This window comes from Anas acuta, chromosome 15 (genome assembly GCF_963932015.1).
Source record: "Anas acuta chromosome 15, bAnaAcu1.1, whole genome shotgun sequence".
In the NCBI taxonomy this organism is placed as follows: Eukaryota; Metazoa; Chordata; class Aves; order Anseriformes; family Anatidae; genus Anas; species Anas acuta.
Window position 1 is genome coordinate 8,694,775 of NC_088993.1, and position 16,717 is coordinate 8,711,491.

At 38.4% G+C, this 16,717-nt stretch overlaps 1 protein-coding gene across 1 annotated transcript; it reads left to right on the forward strand.

The window, feature by feature from the left end:
- The first annotated feature begins 858 nt into the window (after window positions 1–858).
- RRN3 (RRN3 homolog, RNA polymerase I transcription factor) lies at window positions 859–16,287 on the forward strand. The gene is made up of 17 exons (XM_068699836.1): window positions 859–1,025; window positions 1,281–1,337; window positions 3,144–3,233; window positions 3,319–3,448; window positions 3,906–3,965; window positions 4,918–4,981; window positions 5,466–5,535; window positions 7,137–7,235; window positions 7,758–7,853; window positions 8,266–8,401; window positions 9,113–9,243; window positions 10,393–10,523; window positions 11,377–11,561; window positions 12,103–12,211; window positions 12,661–12,813; window positions 14,228–14,315; window positions 14,826–16,287. The coding sequence occupies exons 1-17, from the start codon at window positions 933–935 to the stop codon at window positions 14,982–14,984; spliced, it is 1,851 nt and encodes a 616-aa protein (XP_068555937.1). The 5' UTR covers window positions 859–932; the 3' UTR covers window positions 14,985–16,287.
- Window positions 16,288–16,717: the final 430 nt, after the last annotated feature.

The window sequence follows — 16,717 nt, forward strand, 5'->3', positions numbered from 1 at the left end:
ACAGGAGCCTTTTGTAGCTGGTTACCTGAAACTAGCTCAGCGTGGCACCCTCTGTGCCACTTCCTGCAGTGACCGACCGCTAAGGCATTGCGTCACCCTTAATTCATAGCCACATGGAAGGCTACACGCTTGGCCTGGGGCTCTTCAGATGTGGACTGGACCTAAAGAAAGTTTTAATGCTCTGTGTGTGTGTGTTTATATATATATATATATATATAATTTTTTCTTCTTTCAATAGGAACATCTAATCCATGGAGAAACCAAATGGAAGTTACTCATAAATTCTACCAAAGATCCAGTGGGACTTCTGGGGAGGCAAGCAGGTGGGAGGGAAGTATTAACTACAGGGCAGGGTGTGCAGAGCTGGTGAAGGGGACTAACGCCAGATGCTCTCCGGTGCTGCTGCAGACAGAACCTGAACCGCTGAGGTCAGACAAGCCCTCCCAGCTCCTCTGGTCCAACCATCCCCACACCGCCACTGGCACCTGCTACCCCATGTCCCTAAGCACCAGGTCCAACCTTTCCTTGAACACCCCCAGGGACGGTGACTCCACCACTGGGCAGCCCTTCCCAATGCTGCCTGCTGCTCCTGAGCAGCAATGTGTTCCGGAGCACCAAGCTCCCCTCGTCCCCGCCCCGCCCCTCCCCTGGCGCACCCTGAGCCCACCCCCTCTGCTCCTCCCTCCCCAGCGACGCGCAGGCAGAGCGGCCGCTGCCCTTCCAGCCGCTCATCTCTATGGTGCGAGGGGCGGAGCGGTGCCCGCTTCCGGCGGGACGCGGGGCCCTTTCCGGCGGCGTGTGGCGGCGGCGGGCGGCGGGGCCGCTGCCGGGGCCGGGCCGGGACAGGAGCGGGCAGCGGCGGGGCCGCCCCTGCTGGCCGCTCGGGGCCGCGCAGCGCTCGGGACCGGCCCCCCGTGCGCGGCGCCGCGGCCATGCTGCGGGGGGACGAGTTCCTGAGCTCGCCGCCCAGGAAGGCGGTGCGCTTCGGGGGCACCCTGCCCGACATCCTGCTCAAGTACGGCCAGGTGAGCCTCCGGGAGCGGCCCTGCGGAGGGGCGGCGACCCCGGCGCTGTCTGCAGAGAGGGTGGCACAAACGGCCCGTCAGCTCCAGCTCCAGCTCCCCCTCGTGCTGCTGCCGCCGCCCTCCGTGGGCTTCCCCTCGTGTTCGCCTTCTTTATGTCGCTGTTTAGCAGCGTTAGGCCGCTTAGGCACGTTAGCGGCACGTGTGGGTTTTGTCAGAAGGGTAGTAAATATTCTTTATTTTTCTTCCCCCTGCTAGGGTGACACCACTGACTATGAGTTGTTAAAGCACCAGCTGTCAGACCCAGACATAAAGGTAAGTCGTGTCACCGTGGAGCTCTCATGATTTAATGCTCAGCTGTCTGAATGTCACCTGTCAGACAGGTCGCACTGGTGTCACCAAATCCTTTGCTTTAAACATTTAGCAGCATTTAACAGCTTTTTGCTTTGTGGAATCTGTCAGAATTATCTCTGAATGAAAACCACCAACTGTTGGTTTATACATATATCCTGTATGCAGAATCTTGATAAAAGATGCCTCAGGCTTACTGACATTAGGGTGAGAAACTTTGTTTTGTGATGGATGGGGTCCTGCACCTGGGACGGGGAAACCCTGGCTGCACGTACAGACTGGGCGATGAGACGCTGGAGAGCAGCCTAGAAGAGAGGGATCTGGGGGTCGTGGTAGACAGCAAGTTGAATATGAGCCAGCAGTGTGCCCTGGCAGCCAGGAGGGCCAACCGTGTCCTGGGGTGCATCAAGCACGGCATCGCTAGTAGGTCGAGGGAGGTGATTGTCCCGCTCTACTCTGCACTGGTGAGGCCTCACCTCGAGTACTGTGTGCAGTTCTGGGCACCACAGTATAAAAAGGACATGAAACTGTTGGAGAGTGTCCAGAGGAGGGCTACGAAGATGGTGAAAGGCCTGGAGGGGAAGACGTACGAGGAACGGCTGAGGGCACTGGGCCTGTTCAGCCTGGAGAAGAGGAGGCTGAGGGGAGACCTCATCGCAGTCTACAGCTTCCTCGTAAGGGGGTGTCGAGAGGCAGGAGACCTTTTCTCCATTAACACCAGCGACAGGACCCGCGGGAACGGGGTTAAGCTGAGGCAGGGGAAATTTAGGCTTGACATCAGGAGGGGGTTCTTCACAGAGAGGGTGGTTGCACACTGGAACAGGCTCCCCAGGGAAGTGGTCACTGCACCGAGCCTGTCTGAATTTAAGAAGAGATTGGACTGTGCACTTAGTCACATGGTCTGAACTTTTGGGTAGACCTGTGCGGTGTCAAGAGTTGGACTTGATGATCCTTAAGGGTCCCTTCCAACTCAGGATATTCTATGATTCTATGATTCTTCAAGGTATCCTTCTAGGTCAGTGATGTTTGTCTGCAGATCACTAACCATGGTTACGTCAAACCATGGCTACTGACTTGCAGTACCTTTAAGCTGTGTCAATCATTACCTCTCGTTCTCACTGAATGTACAGTTAATTAAGCATTAAGGTGCATATGTATTTAGCAGTTAAAATAATAGTTTCAGGAATGTTCATTATAGCTGTGAATACCTGCCATGTTTGCTGCCCTTTTTCCATTTTGTTTTCTCTTTCAATCAAACCACAGAGCCCAGTAATACAAAGAGTGCTGCAGGAAGCATTATGTTATATTAAGTTCCTTTTCTTTTTAAGGAGGACATTTTGTAAAGTTGTATTGTCTTTAGCAGGCCTTTTGGGGAGTACAAGCAAATTCACTGTACAGTTTTTTGTGTAGATTTGCTACAGTTTCAATGTATGTCTTACTTCAAAACCTGAATGGCTCTTTGCAAACTAAGAACAAAAATAAATTAATTCTGAGTCTGTCCAAGTGAGTTTTGCATGCCTTGCTGAGCTTGTAACTTAAGCCTTCCAGGCAAACTTGGTTTAGGAGTTGATAGGCATTTATTCTTTCATTCAAGAATATCATTGGTGAGTACACTAATTTAGTTCAAGAAATCCCTTTTATATTTATTCTAAATAATTTCTATTTACAGTCTTAATCTTTGACTTGTGGTTTTATAGTTGTTGCTATTAAAAATAGTTTGATCATATTGTTTATTGAAATAGTTGCTTTTTTTTTTCTGCTTATTTTTAGGATGCCCAGATCATTAATTGGCTGCATGAATTCCGAGCTTCTGTTACCTACTTGACCAAGGACTTTGACCAACTGGTCAGCCTTTTGCTAGTATGTATCTGTTTGTTCTATGGGAAGTTTAAGAGCTTGGTGCTCAAAACATCTGTTCAACATCTCTGTTTTTACTTGCTTTCAGAAGCTGCCATGGTTGCGAAGAAGCCGAGAGGTAGTGGAAGAATATCTGGGTTTTCTTGGCAATCTGGTGTCAGCACAAACTGTCCATCTTAGGCCATGCCTCCGCATGATTGTATCCCAGTTTGTTCCTCGTAAGTTATTTTTCTTTTCATCTTCTTTGCTTGCTTTATTAAAATGTCTCTTTCTTAGCTAAATTTTGTATAGCATGTATCACAATCTGTTGTTTTTTTTTTTTCCATTGATTAATTTGAATGGCTGCATTGTGACACACTCTTTTTTGTACCTGCATTTCAGAAGTCATGTTCTGAGGGGCAGTTAGATTTATAATGAACCCCGTTTGTGAAGATGTTTAGATGAGGAATGAACTGTGTAATGTTGTTTCTACTGAAAAGGGAAAGCTGAGGTGATGGTCATGTTGGATGTTCTTAAGAACCTCCTGGTTCTCTGAATCAGTCTTTTTGACTGTTATTTTTAAAACTCTTGTGGATAATTTTGCTGCTTTTGTTGTCCAGCATGCTTTGATTTGGCATTGAAACTGCTACCTGTAAAACTTGCACAGTTTTCCAATAATGATCTCATTTTCGGTAGCTCGAATAACCATCAGAGAAGATGATGTGGATATTTCAGATTCTGATGATGATGATGAAAGTGAGTATAAAGGAAGTAAGGCTTCTGTATGCTATTGTAAAACATTTAATAAACAGGCATACAATGCATGTTGCTTCATTTTTACAAAAGTAATTTACTGGAGTTAATATAAAGCATGAAGGAAACAGGACACCCTTAAATTCCTTGTACTTGAGTTAGCGGTGTGGTGACCCATTCCTTGGTACTTCCAAAATACTGTTCCTTGTAGAACATTTGTAGGAATATGGCTGGATGTGTAGGAAAACATTCCTAATCCTATGTTGTTTCAAAGCCAAAGAAAAGTTAGGAATTACTTTGTTTTAATATTATTTATCTCAATAAAATTAGGTAGTTTGGGGGATTCTTGAGTGTTGTGTGTCTGTGCTAATTCAATTGATAAAAGTAACAAAAATGCCATGTAATTAGTGCATTTATTGATTAGGCAAACACATAGCTAAATGTCTTTCAAGAGTTTCATGAGTCTTGAAAGCTGAAATAAATTTCAGTTCTGCTTGTGAGGAGCCAACTACTATTCTGGTGTTCACTTGTAACATTACCTTTATAGAAGCCTAATTAGTTGTTTGACTTGTGCAAAAATGAAGCATAATCTTTAGATAGTTTTTATCTAATTTTAGACTTGGATTTGACGTTTTGTAAATATTTCTGTAACATGGGATACATTTTGTATTTCAAAGTTTAGCTTCCATATGAGACCGCATAGCAACAATATCTGGCTTGGTGGAAGCGAATTCAGAGTTTATTCTGATACCATGAATGTTATTTGAAGTTAATATTTATAATTATTTTAGTAGTAAGGCAATTCAACTTTATTAAAAAAAAAAAAAAAAAAGCAAATGCAATTTTATTTGGTTTTTCTAAAATATTTAATTGATATGAACTGCTTTCATTGGTTCCCGAATTGGTTTTCTGCAACCCAATCGATAACAGTACTTTTTTTTTTTTCTTTCTCTAGACCTTTCTGAAAACTTTAATACATGCCATAGAGCATTGCAAACTGTTGTCAGATATGTTCCTTCGTAAGTATTTAATTTCTAGGTTTCATATGCCCTTTCCTTACAGCTACAAAACTGAAGATTTTTTTTCTCCGAATTGGTAGTACAATAATTAATTGTGTAACTTTTTTTTTAATATTCACTAAATGGTAGAACGTTCTGTCCAATCATTATGAAATTTCCATAGGCATCAGCAGCTAGTTGTGAATCCTTTTAATTTGAATGGGAATAGGAAGTATGGAAAGTCATCCTTATAGCAACGTAATTGAAGTAGCTTTTAACAAGCCCACAGTGAAAGTTCGCTGCTTATTGTCTATTCTGGGATTCTTGGGATTTGATACAATTAGTTACCTTAAAATAAGGTTACTGTGAAGTAAGCAAATAAGCTTATTCCAGTTAATAAGATATTCCAAGTATTATTGTCTTCAGAGTGCTGGAGCTTTAGTATTTGCTGTCGTGATAACACCCTGTACCTTTCTTTCTTTCTTTTTTTTTTTCTTCTGTGCAGAACGCTGCAATTTCTTATGCCAATACTTGTAGAAAGCTTTCCTTTCATTAATAAATCAGAAAGAACTCTGGTAAGAGCCATGAACATTATTTTTGTTTGTTCATTTGCTTTTTAAAGTATGACAATTGATTTGGAGGTATTTAATATAAATTTTTTAGTGTATTGCTTTAAAATTTTGTTATTTTTTTTTTATAAGTTTATGTCCAGACGTGGGTTTAGTAAAAGGTTGTCCAAACATACTTAAGTTCCTTGTGCATAGGCATTATGCCAGTCTTTAATGAGATAACTGCATATCTTTTTCCACAGGATTGCATTCTTAATCAATGCACAAGATGGACCTGTTTGGCGATGAATCTCAGGGTTGTATAGTAAGGAGACGGTAGGCTACCTGTCTCATTTATTGTAAAAATGGAAAGCATTCATCAGAACAACAGGGGATTTGATAAGCATACAGAAAGCAAAGGGCGATGTAGGTGAAATCCAATTTGCCAGTAGAGTAGGGTATTAAAATGTTTTATTACATCTCTAGTATGATGCTCCTATGTCATAGAAAACAAGCTGGAATCTCTTAACAGGTTACTGCTCTTGTATGGTATTTATATTTATTATTACCAACTTGATTATGTTGGCATTTTCTTTTACAGAAGGGCAGAGCCCTGCTCTACCAGCTAAGGTCAGTTGGAGCTGTGTTTTGAACCTTACAAGCACTGGGGAAAAAGAAAGAAAAAAAGTTGTTTGTATACCTTGCTAGACTTTTTTTTTTTAATAATAACTCTGGATATTGGATCCCTATCTGTAAAATGAGGTGGATAGTAGTTCTCAAAAGGTGTTATGGGAATAACTTATTTAAGCAGTTCAGTGAGGAACATGTTGTGAAGAAATTAAAAACTGTGATTTCAGGGCAGGGTTTGAGTGGAGTATAATGAAAGTATGGTCCACGCATTGTTGTTAAATCTCTTCAGTTTATAGTTTTTCAGTAAACTAGCTCTGTCCATTTTATGCACTGAGCCAGATGGCCTGTGGAAAAATCATATGTCCTTGTATAATTAAAGGTTGTGTTATAATGCATATTCACAAAGAGACTGGTGCACTTAAATGTGTTAGCTTGACAGTTTTGCTATATGAAAGTTGCAGTGTTGTCATTTGTACATGTGTCTGTGTGGGCATGTGCACACTTACAGAACTTGTTTATTAATTTGTGTGAATTATAATCAGAATGACTCTGAGAACACTTACCTGTAGAATTTAAAAGTTTATTTTTATTCTGACAATCTAAACCAAAGATTTTTTAGTCTTACTTCAAACAGTGCTACTAAATCTGATTCTAGAAATAGGGAGGAATGTGCTTGTTTTCATTTTCTTGGGGAAAGTTGAGGGACAAACGAATGTGGAAATGAATAACTCCTACAGAATATTTATACTCATTCTGTCTGGAGATACTTGGAAAAATTAGCATGGAAATAGTAGGTGAAGAAGTTAATAATAACACAGTTTAACAATTGTAAGTTGGTGTCTGGTTTATATGTTAATTTATTCTAGACTGAATACAGTCTGTCTTAACCTATATCTGGCTCTTTAAATGACAAAGTGAGAAATGTATTTAAAAATCCTTGGCAAAAATGAGACTTTCAGTTAACATTGTTACAGCTATCCCTTAATTTTGTGTTATAGGAATGTTACGTACATAACCTGCTACGAGTAACAGTGTACCTTCCAACCCTGAGGCTTCAGATTCTGGAGCTTATTGTTGAAAAACTGTTAAAGTTGGATGTAAGTTTGTTCTGCATCACCTTTTAAGAAAGCTTGGGGTTAAAATTAATGGAGTAGAAAATAGGTACTCTTCAGCATTAAGTTCAACAAAAAGTTATGTTCTAATACTGCTTGTGGTCATCAGTATAAAACCAACCAGATACATACTTCATTCCCAGTCTTATGATGTTATTACACCTGAGAGTTTTTTAAACAAAGGGATTTATAGTCCTAAAAAGAGACAGAAGGGATAACATTGTAAATGATTAAGGCTTTTAATTTTGGAGAACCTCAGCATATTCTGAGCATATGTCTGAACCTCAGCATATGTCTGATTTATGGGGAAGGCTTATATTCTGGAGGCAGTTTGGAGTGTGTGTGCATTGCATGCGTATCATTCCCTTTAAAAATGTTTACTTAGTCAAGGTCAAGATCTAGCCTAGAAGTTATTAGTGTTGCCTTTTCTTTTATATAGATAATACAAGAAGGTTTCCTGTTGCTGTTATAGTCTTATAAAATTCAATTTTTTGTTTGCAACTGTAGGTTAGTACTCCACAGCAAGATATTGAGGATGCCGAAGAAGCTGCTAATAACTCTGATAGTGTGGAAAAATCTGCAGAGGAGGGACTTTTTGCCATGGTTGGTTATCTTGTGCTACTCCAAATTTTTCAGTTTTCAGATGTCTCTGTACTGAGGATAGGAATACATTATTGCTTTATTGTTGCTGCAGTACAAACAGGAAAAAGGGAAACATCTTCAAACATTAACAGCATTCTCCAGGCGTTGGATTTATTTATGTAAATATCCAGCATATACACAGTGGATCAATTTCTTTATGTAAAAACACAAGCTGCTATATATAAATCTTATTAAAGAGTTTGTGCTAATTGACTTAGTTTGCAAAAATTTTCTTTTGCTAAGCAAACTATAAAAACAAAAAAAACCCCTTCAGCACAAACATAGAAATTTAGTTTAACTTTTCCTGTTTTTTATTGCCCTCTCTGTGATACTGTATGTGTAAAAGATGCATGACTGCCATTTTATCAAACAGGAGGAAGATGAAGAAAGAAAAGGAAACAAAGTTGTCTCTTCCAGTAGTGAGAGAATGGCCCATCCACTTGCGGAGCGGCTTGATATTTTGATGACCATCCTGTTTTCCTATATTAAAGATGTTTGCCATGTGGATGGTAAGAACACAGGAGCACTGAATTTGTTGTTTTGCTAATGTGAGAAAAACTTTAAGAGGAATTCTTGCTTTCTGCTGCTGCCACAAGATAGAGCTCTCATTCTTCAGTAGTAAAATTCTGCTGTTGGCACATTCCTGTCTTTGACCACAGTTTTACTGGCTGAAGATGCAAAGGTTCATTTATAACATTAGTCTTCAGTTGGAGACATTTAGTTATATAAATAGGACAATGAATTCAAGCTGTAGCATTACAAGGAGTGGAAGGATAAATAGTTTTTTAGTTAAATAGGCATTTACTAAGGGGCTGAATGTGTTAGATTTACTTATTTAGAATAATATTTAGCAAAATGTTGCTTTATTGTTTTCACATTAATCATGTTGTTTATTTTTTAGTGTTTTCTTCTGGCTCCTCCAAATTAGCACATTATTGCAATGTTTGCATGTCTGCCAGTGTTATATATGTGAAATCATGCATATATTCGTGATATATATCAATGTAAATACTAGTAGAACTGGCGTCCTGGAAGGTCTTAGTAAAAACATTTTTGTTTCAGATGCCAGATAAGCCTAGAAGTTAGTTTGGTAGTGAGTTTTCTTTTTTTTCCTCTCTATTTTTTTTTTTAATGTGTCTCTTGTTGGTTCAGAAAGATACAAATGTCAATTTCACAACATGAAGAAAAATCCTGAAATGGCTTTTTTTGTTGTTGTATAGGCAAGCTTGATATCAACAAGACAAAGGATTTGTATCGGGACCTGGTTTCTGTTTTTGACAAGCTCATTTTACCAACTCATGCTTCATGTCACGTGCAGTATTTCATGTTTTACATCTGTAGCTTTAAATTGGTGAGTAGAAACTGTTTTAAAAATTGTCTTATTATTTCTGCATCCTTATTTTGCCTTTTCTACAAAAATCAGTTGTTTTCTGTGGTAATTCTACCATTACCTTACATTTTGGCTGAAGATACATCAGGATTCATTAGTATCTTTACTTTTTCTTCCCTTCTCTGTTACTTGCCTTTTCAAGTTTTCCATTATATCTCTGGTCTTGCCATGCTCTTTGTAAACAGCAAATAGCTCATATCTAATCCACGGTGAAGGAACTTGGTTAATAGACATCTTTTACAGGAATCAACTGGACTCTTGAACCTGAGGCACAGTGCTCTAGTAAATTTTTTCAGCATCCCAAAACTATCTTAAAGATACCGACTGTTATTTCTTCAATTTGGTAATTTCCTTCCTCCACTTTCCCATCTCTTAAGCAAAATACTGCTTGTTCTATTACCATTTTAAAATAAAAACATCCATGCTTCTTGCACAAGAGTAGCTAAGGATCTAATTAAGCTAATGCCTGGCCTTTGGCAGTGGTGAATAGTGTATGTATTGGAAAGAGTACTGGAATGGGGCTAGCATATTATGGTGCTTTGCAAGAATGCCCTCTCAGCCTCTGGCAATAGCCCAGTAACTTCCTGAGCCAAAGTGATGTTCCTTTGTGGTAATGGCAGGTGATGGACAAATTCAAGGGGGGAAAGTACCTCATTGCTTTTTGTAGTGATGTGAATTTTTGGCATCATTAACTTCCTGTGGCAAAAAGTTCCAGAATATAACTGTTTAAAGTGAAGAATCATGTATTTTGTTTCCTAAATTCAGCTTCCTGTTATTTTCGTTGGATGCCCTTCTGCTACAAGAGATGGTGAACAGTTGCTTCCTGTTAACACCTTAATGCTCTTGTTTTTAAAGACTTTTCTCACGTATCTATTCCACACTCTGTCCTAAATTTCAGGTTCCATTCACTTTTTTACAACTAAATACAGAAAAAGACACAGAAAATAGCATTCTTCCAGCGTTCTTCCACCAGTGAGAGTACGTACTTACAGTGATGGAGGGATTCTTTTTATGGTTTGCTTATGGAAATTGTGGGAATTGAATGTTAGGAATCTATTACTCAGTGTTATCAGCATAACAACTCATGATTTCTATGTATCTTGTTTCTAGGGTTTCGCTGAGGCATTTTTAGACCATCTTTGGAAAAAACTGCGTGATCCAAACAATCCTTCAGTGATCAGGCAAACTGCTGGCAGCTATATTGGCAGCTTTTTGGCAAGAGCTAAATTTATTCCAGTTGTGTAAGTTGCTTTGATATATGAGTAGAACCAAACAATTTATGATAAACGCTGAGGTTAAGTACAGAATTCATGGAATGTGCATCCAGTGTTAGCTTTCTGTTCACACAGGTTTGCCAGTAAACAAATATTGATAGTCTTGTTTTTCTTGTCCACAATAATATTTCAGTATTGTCTTGAATTTTCCAGGAAGGTGTTATATTTCTGGGATGCAGGCTAATGTTTGCTAGGATTCGTTTCTTGCTGTTTAAGGCTTCACTTACCAAGAAATAGTGAGCATGGGTAGGTTATGTTGTCTTCAGGCAGAGTCATGGATGCTCAGTATATCTGATATTCAGGAGCAGATTTTTTAATGGCCTCTGTTAAGCATGTTACCTAGACTCTGAGACATGGAAGTCATGTCCAAGTATCTGGATACATATAGGATTCAAGTACTTCAGCAAATGAGTGAAAATGTTGTCTTTCCTATGTACACATTGTGTATTTTTATGCTGTTCGAAATGTCAGCTTGGTGACTTTAATGTTAACTTGGTATTGCAATTGTCGGACACTGGAGGCATCTCTGTCTGTACGGCTCATGGCCCAAGATTTTTATTGTTTACTGTACATGTCAAATGCAGCGTGCATTCACCGATTCATCTCTTCTGGCATCTTGTGCTTTCACTGTTTGAGATTTTCAGTGTTGATATATTGTTTCATTTCCTGCTGAGGTAAAGGAGAAAGTTCATAACAGAAGCTACTTTTTCCAGTGAGATTTTTCTTACTGATGTTTTTATAACCACTGACATCTTTGAATACTTGTTTAATGTATTTCCTTGCAGATGCTATTTTTACACATTGTTTTTCTCCATTATAGTACAGTAAAAGCATGCCTGGATCTGCTGGTTAATTGGATGCATAAATACATTGATAATCAGGATACAGGGGCTAATGCTTACTGTGATGTAGCTCTCCATGGGCCATTTTATTCTACATGTCAGGCAGCATTCTATACACTTATTTTCCGTCACAAGCAGCTTTTGGATGGAAATTTAAGGAAAGGTGAGTGTATTAGGTTTGAAGGGCATTGGCATTAATTTGTAAGTTTAACTATTTATTTTTTTTAACAGTCAATTCAATCAAGTATCTGATGGCAAATTTACATTATACTCTAAATGAAGTAAGATGGTTAATACACCTGGGCTACAAAGCTAAATGATCCTTTTTTTTTTTTCTTTGCTGTTGAAAACAGTGCATATAACTCCTCAGCATAGATTTCTGACCCCATTTACTGAGCATGTTTGAATTTCAGCTGTATAAAACTAGTGTGAGCTTCAGTTAGTAATCTGTTGTAGTCCATAATGGTGCTATCTCTGTCAGTCCCTGTGTAAGTGTAGCGTCTTTGTTGGAAGGGTCCCTCAGCTGTGGCAGCTTTTCTGATCAGAAGGCCGTGGGGTAGATCTCTACTGTAAGAGTGAGCCTTAGTATCTGCTTCTTGTGCAGAGTGCAGGCTAGTAAGACTGGAAATTCTTAGAAATAATGCTAAGCTTAGATGATAAATAACCTGTATATAATATGTTTGTCAATTGTTCTTATTCCGAAGGTCTGTCATATCTGCAGAGTTTAAATTTTGAGCGCATTGTCATGTGTCAACTAAACCCTCTGAAGATATGTATACCCTCTGTTGTGAACTTATTTGCTGCTATTACAAGGTATCTATACATTTTCTTCAGTTTCAGGCAGATACAGATTTGAGTGTATATGTATAATAACAGCACAGTTATTTTAGAATGTGGGTTTTGTTAGGATAGTACTGAGTGTTATCCAAGAGAACTTGTATAAGATTCCCCATATTCAGGGTGGGATAAGTTTACTTCTGGTTCAGTTTCAATGAAATCCTACAGTACTATAGAACTGCTTTATTGTTTTGTATTGGTGCCAGTATGGTTCTATTTGGAGTGAAGCCTTCAGGAGTGTTGTGGAAAAAAATAGACTCGTACATGCGTTCTTCTGGTGACTGCCTTGAAAACCCCTAATACCAGTTGCAAAATAGATAGTTATGTTTATGTTTGTTAAAAATAACTTTTGTATTTCAATGCCATCTGAAATACTTGCTTTCAATGCGCTAAAAATGCTTCTTTCCTTTATTGCTTTTTTAAAGGAAATACCAGTTGGTGTTCTGTTACACAATTATTGAGAGGAACAACAGGCAGTTCATACCAGTTGTTCGGAGTGGGACTGGGGGTGACCTTGTGCAGACATGCACTAACCCACTTGACAGTTTCTTCCCCTTTGATCCCTACGTGCTCAAAAGGTATAGTTTGAAAATACACAATTCATTTCTGTCTTGTAAAAAAACACAAACTAAAAGCTGTAAGAAACTTTTAGGTTCCCACAGATCACTTTCTTCCCTGAGCTTTAGTACTTCTCTTGTAGTGTATTTCAACCAGAGACTGTCAAGAGATTTTAATAGAAATTTACCCCTACTTGGGTGTAAAACAATGAAGAAGAAACAGAACCCATTTTCCAGGATGGAAATACCATAATGTTAGCCTGATACATATTTTGTTGGTGCAGTTGTAGTAGTGTGTCTTTCTTTTGTTTTGTTTTGCTTTGCTTTGTGTTTTTTGTGTGTATTTTTTTTTTTTTTTAAACTTGAGCATAGGGATTCTTGATTGGAGACTTTATCTTATTTAAGTAGCTTAATTTTTTTTAATGAATAGTAGATTATTTCTGGTTTTCCAAATGTCTAATACTGGGATGCTGTTCTGGTTTAACCCGGTCGGCAGCAAAGCACCACACAGCCGTTCATTCACCCTCCCCCCTCCCTCTCTGGGATGGGGAAGAGAAACGGGAAAATGTGGGTTGAGATAGAGACAGTTTATTAAGACAGGATAATAATAATAATATACTAATAATAATGTGTACAAACAAGTGATGCAAAATGCAATTGCTTACCACCTGCTGACTGATGCCCAGCCTATCCCCGAGCAGCCGCTCCCCCCACCTTGGCTGGTTCCCCCATATTAATTGTTAAGCATGACGCCAGATGGTATGGAATACCCCTTTGGCCAGTTGGAGTCAGCTGTCCTGGGTCTGTCCCCTCCTGCTGCACCCCCAGCCTGCCCACTGGCAGGAGAGAGCGAGAAGTTGAAAAGTCCTAAGAACTGCTCTGCAACAATTAAAACATCAGCATGTTATCAGCACTCTTCTCATCCTAATCCAAAACATAGCACCCTACCAGCTACCAGGAGGAAAATTAACCCTATACTAGTTGAAACTAGAACAGATGCTTTAATTACTTTAATGCTATGAGAGCAACGTTCTTTTTGTTGCCTTTTGAAAGAAAGTTGTTTCCACAGAAGGAAGACCTTTCTTAGAAATACATGTGCTTAAAAGAAGCCATACAGAACTATCAGTTAAAAAAATGGAATAAAATTTTGCTTAATTGAGAGGATAGTGTAGCTATTAAAAATACTCACATAGGAGACTTGATTGTAGCCAGACTCCTCAAGCAAATATTTTAAATTTGTATTCATCAGCAAAATGAAGTTATTCATGGGATTAGTTGGGGATTATACATGTATAGAGATTTAATAGCTTGTAAAATACTAAAGAAGGCTATCAAAAATTCCAAGCATTTTGCATTGTATTATTAAAATGAAAAAAAAATAATGCTATTTTTACTGAATAAATTAACTTGTACTGTGTTTTAATTCTGCTTTCAGATCAAAGAAGATTATTGATCCTTTTTATCAGTTCTGGGAAGAATTGAGTGCTGAAGATCTTGAGAATCTGAAGAAACCCATTAAAAGGGTAATCTTTCCTGATCAAAATCTAGTTCAACTTTTGCGAAATCTCTGTCAGCTGCTTCTATTGCAGGATTTTTTTTTTTTTTTTTGAGAGAGAGTATAAGCATAATAAACATTTATGGAAAAGTGACTTAGATAAAGGAAGCTTTAGGGATCGATCCAGCCTTGCTTTGAGAATAGCTTTCCCCTCTGCAGAAGAAATTTGTCTGGTGGCACTGGAAAACACTTTGTAGGTATGGTTTAGTATTTCATAGTGAGAGTATGTCTGATTTTCTTGTCATTCCAACTAGTTATGACAATTGTAATACAACCCAAGTCTTATTATGTCCTTCCACTGCTTCTACGTAGCTTGTTTATTACTTACCTTCTTGCAGAATGTCTATTATTTGTCATTTTTTTGTTCATTTTTTTTTTTAAATACCCTTTTTGGTCTTAGCACTCATTAATTCTGTCAAATCTTAATAGAGACGTGCAGTATATTTCTGCTCTCACTGTTCATTTTACGTTTATGCAGGGTACTTCCGAAGATGAAGATGATGACTTCTTGAAAGGAGAAACTCCTCAAAATGATGGTGTGGTTGAAATTGCTCCAAATTCTTATGAGTCAAATACCCGGAGCCCAGTGAGCAGCATTGGCTCTCCTCCAGACTGTTACGTGCAATATCCACAGTGAGCTGGATAACCAACCAGAAGTGAAAAGGTTGAAAATTGTGTGCAATTTTTTTCTCGTAAACAGACTTGAGCTCAACTTTCCAAACTGGCAAATGTTTAAGTAACTACATTTAAGAAAAAATGTTATTTCTTCATCATCAGATTTCTACAAATGTGTTATGATAAATTCATATATTGTTAGAAAAGCCTAGAGAATAAATAGGGTGATATTTTACAAATTTCACGTTGAAATGTTTTTTATGACTTACCAAGGGTTTTTTATAGGTTTTCTTGACTTTTTAAAAACGTTCGTTTACTAATGTTTCTCTATGAGGTTTTATATATCAGGGGTGAAATTCTGGTCTTTATTCCTATTGATTTCTGTGGGACCAGAAGTACACTGTCGGTATTTGAACTCTGATGACCTTTTTTTTTTTTTTAGTTGGTTTCAATTAATGGTATGGTCCTGTGATAGGAAAGCTATGAACTGACTCTTAACAGTGACTCTTTTGCACACATCTCTAAGCTTTTCCTATCTGTAGAACAGTGTTTTGTAAAGCCCCTTGATAATGGTACATGTGTTCAGATGGTAAGCATTATTGCTGCTTAAAAACGTAGCTGACACATGTTTTTTTCAGCTGTTCAGGCATGTAGAATGGTCAGGCATGTAGAATGGTGATTATTGGAAGTGTTGAAAATGAGAGTAGCTGAATGTATGATTTGTAGATAGTTTCCTTTGAGGTGCTTGAGAAGAAAAAAAACAAACAAACACGATCACCCATATCCCTAATAGAAAGGAATTGTGTCAGTGGTGTCATTGTATTGTCTGTGTGTCAGTGAACAATTTCTCTGTACAGATTTCTTACATTTTCCATGATTGCTGACTTCTAGATGTGAGAATATAAACAGAAAAAAAATGTTATTTGTGTAACATTTAGTTGAAAATTTCATGCCCATTGGACTAAATTCTTTATAGCTTCTGTAGTTCTTGATGAACTTCATTCATCAACCCTTCTTTAGAGTCTGAACTTGCAGGCTTTCTAGGCAATGTATTTATTTAGAGACAATAAAGACTGATGTAAACGGTGCCAATTCCACACCTTTGAAAACATCTCTTTATGTAACTAGAGATCTCTGTGCACTCTAGCTTCTCAAAAGTTGGGATGTTTGTTCTGACAGACTGAAAATGAGTTTCAGGGATGATACCGTAAAATTTGTTGGTGGGTTCTGTTCATCATTGGATAAGTTGGGGCTTAGCTTTTGTTTTTAATTTTAGCCTTCTTTACTGTCTTTCCTGAGCAATAAACAATTTCCATCTGAAATAATTGTATCTCTCCTGGCATAGAAGAACCCTTCTCACAGCATAAACAAGGAAAATGTCCTCTGAATTCTGCCTTTTTCTATTCACTTTTATGTCTTCAGTAATCATACGATGGCTTGGGTTGGAATGGACCTTAAAGCTCATCTAACTCCAATGTAGACAGTCAATTAGGAAATGAGGCTGTGTAAAACTTCGCAAGCTGTGGTATCAGGTATGTGATATGAGTTTCTATGTCGCATTTAAGAGCTAAAACAGAATAAGGAAAGACATCCGTGACATGAAATGTCTGCACATTTGTAACGTTACATTGAACTGCCTACTCAAGTTGCATAGTCAACTTCAGTATACTAAAGGGACTTGTTTAAAACATGAATTGAGTTAGATCGTAGAAACACCAGGGAGTTCTTATGACATTTTTGGCTTGTTTCATGTAA

What these genes read in the sequence shown, in the direction of transcription:
- RRN3 (XM_068699836.1), top strand. Translation starts at nt 933, where the DNA reads ATGCTGCGGGGGGACGAGTTCCTGAGCTCGCCGCCCAGGAAGGCGGTG. An exon ending in TGTATCCCAGTTTGTTCCTC is followed by an intron (nt 3,449 to 3,905) that starts GTAAGTTATTTT and finishes CATTTTCGGTAG; the next exon opens with CTCGAATAACCATCAGAGAA. An exon ending in AGGAGGGACTTTTTGCCATG is followed by an intron (nt 7,854 to 8,265) that starts GTTGGTTATCTT and finishes TTTATCAAACAG; the next exon opens with GAGGAAGATGAAGAAAGAAA.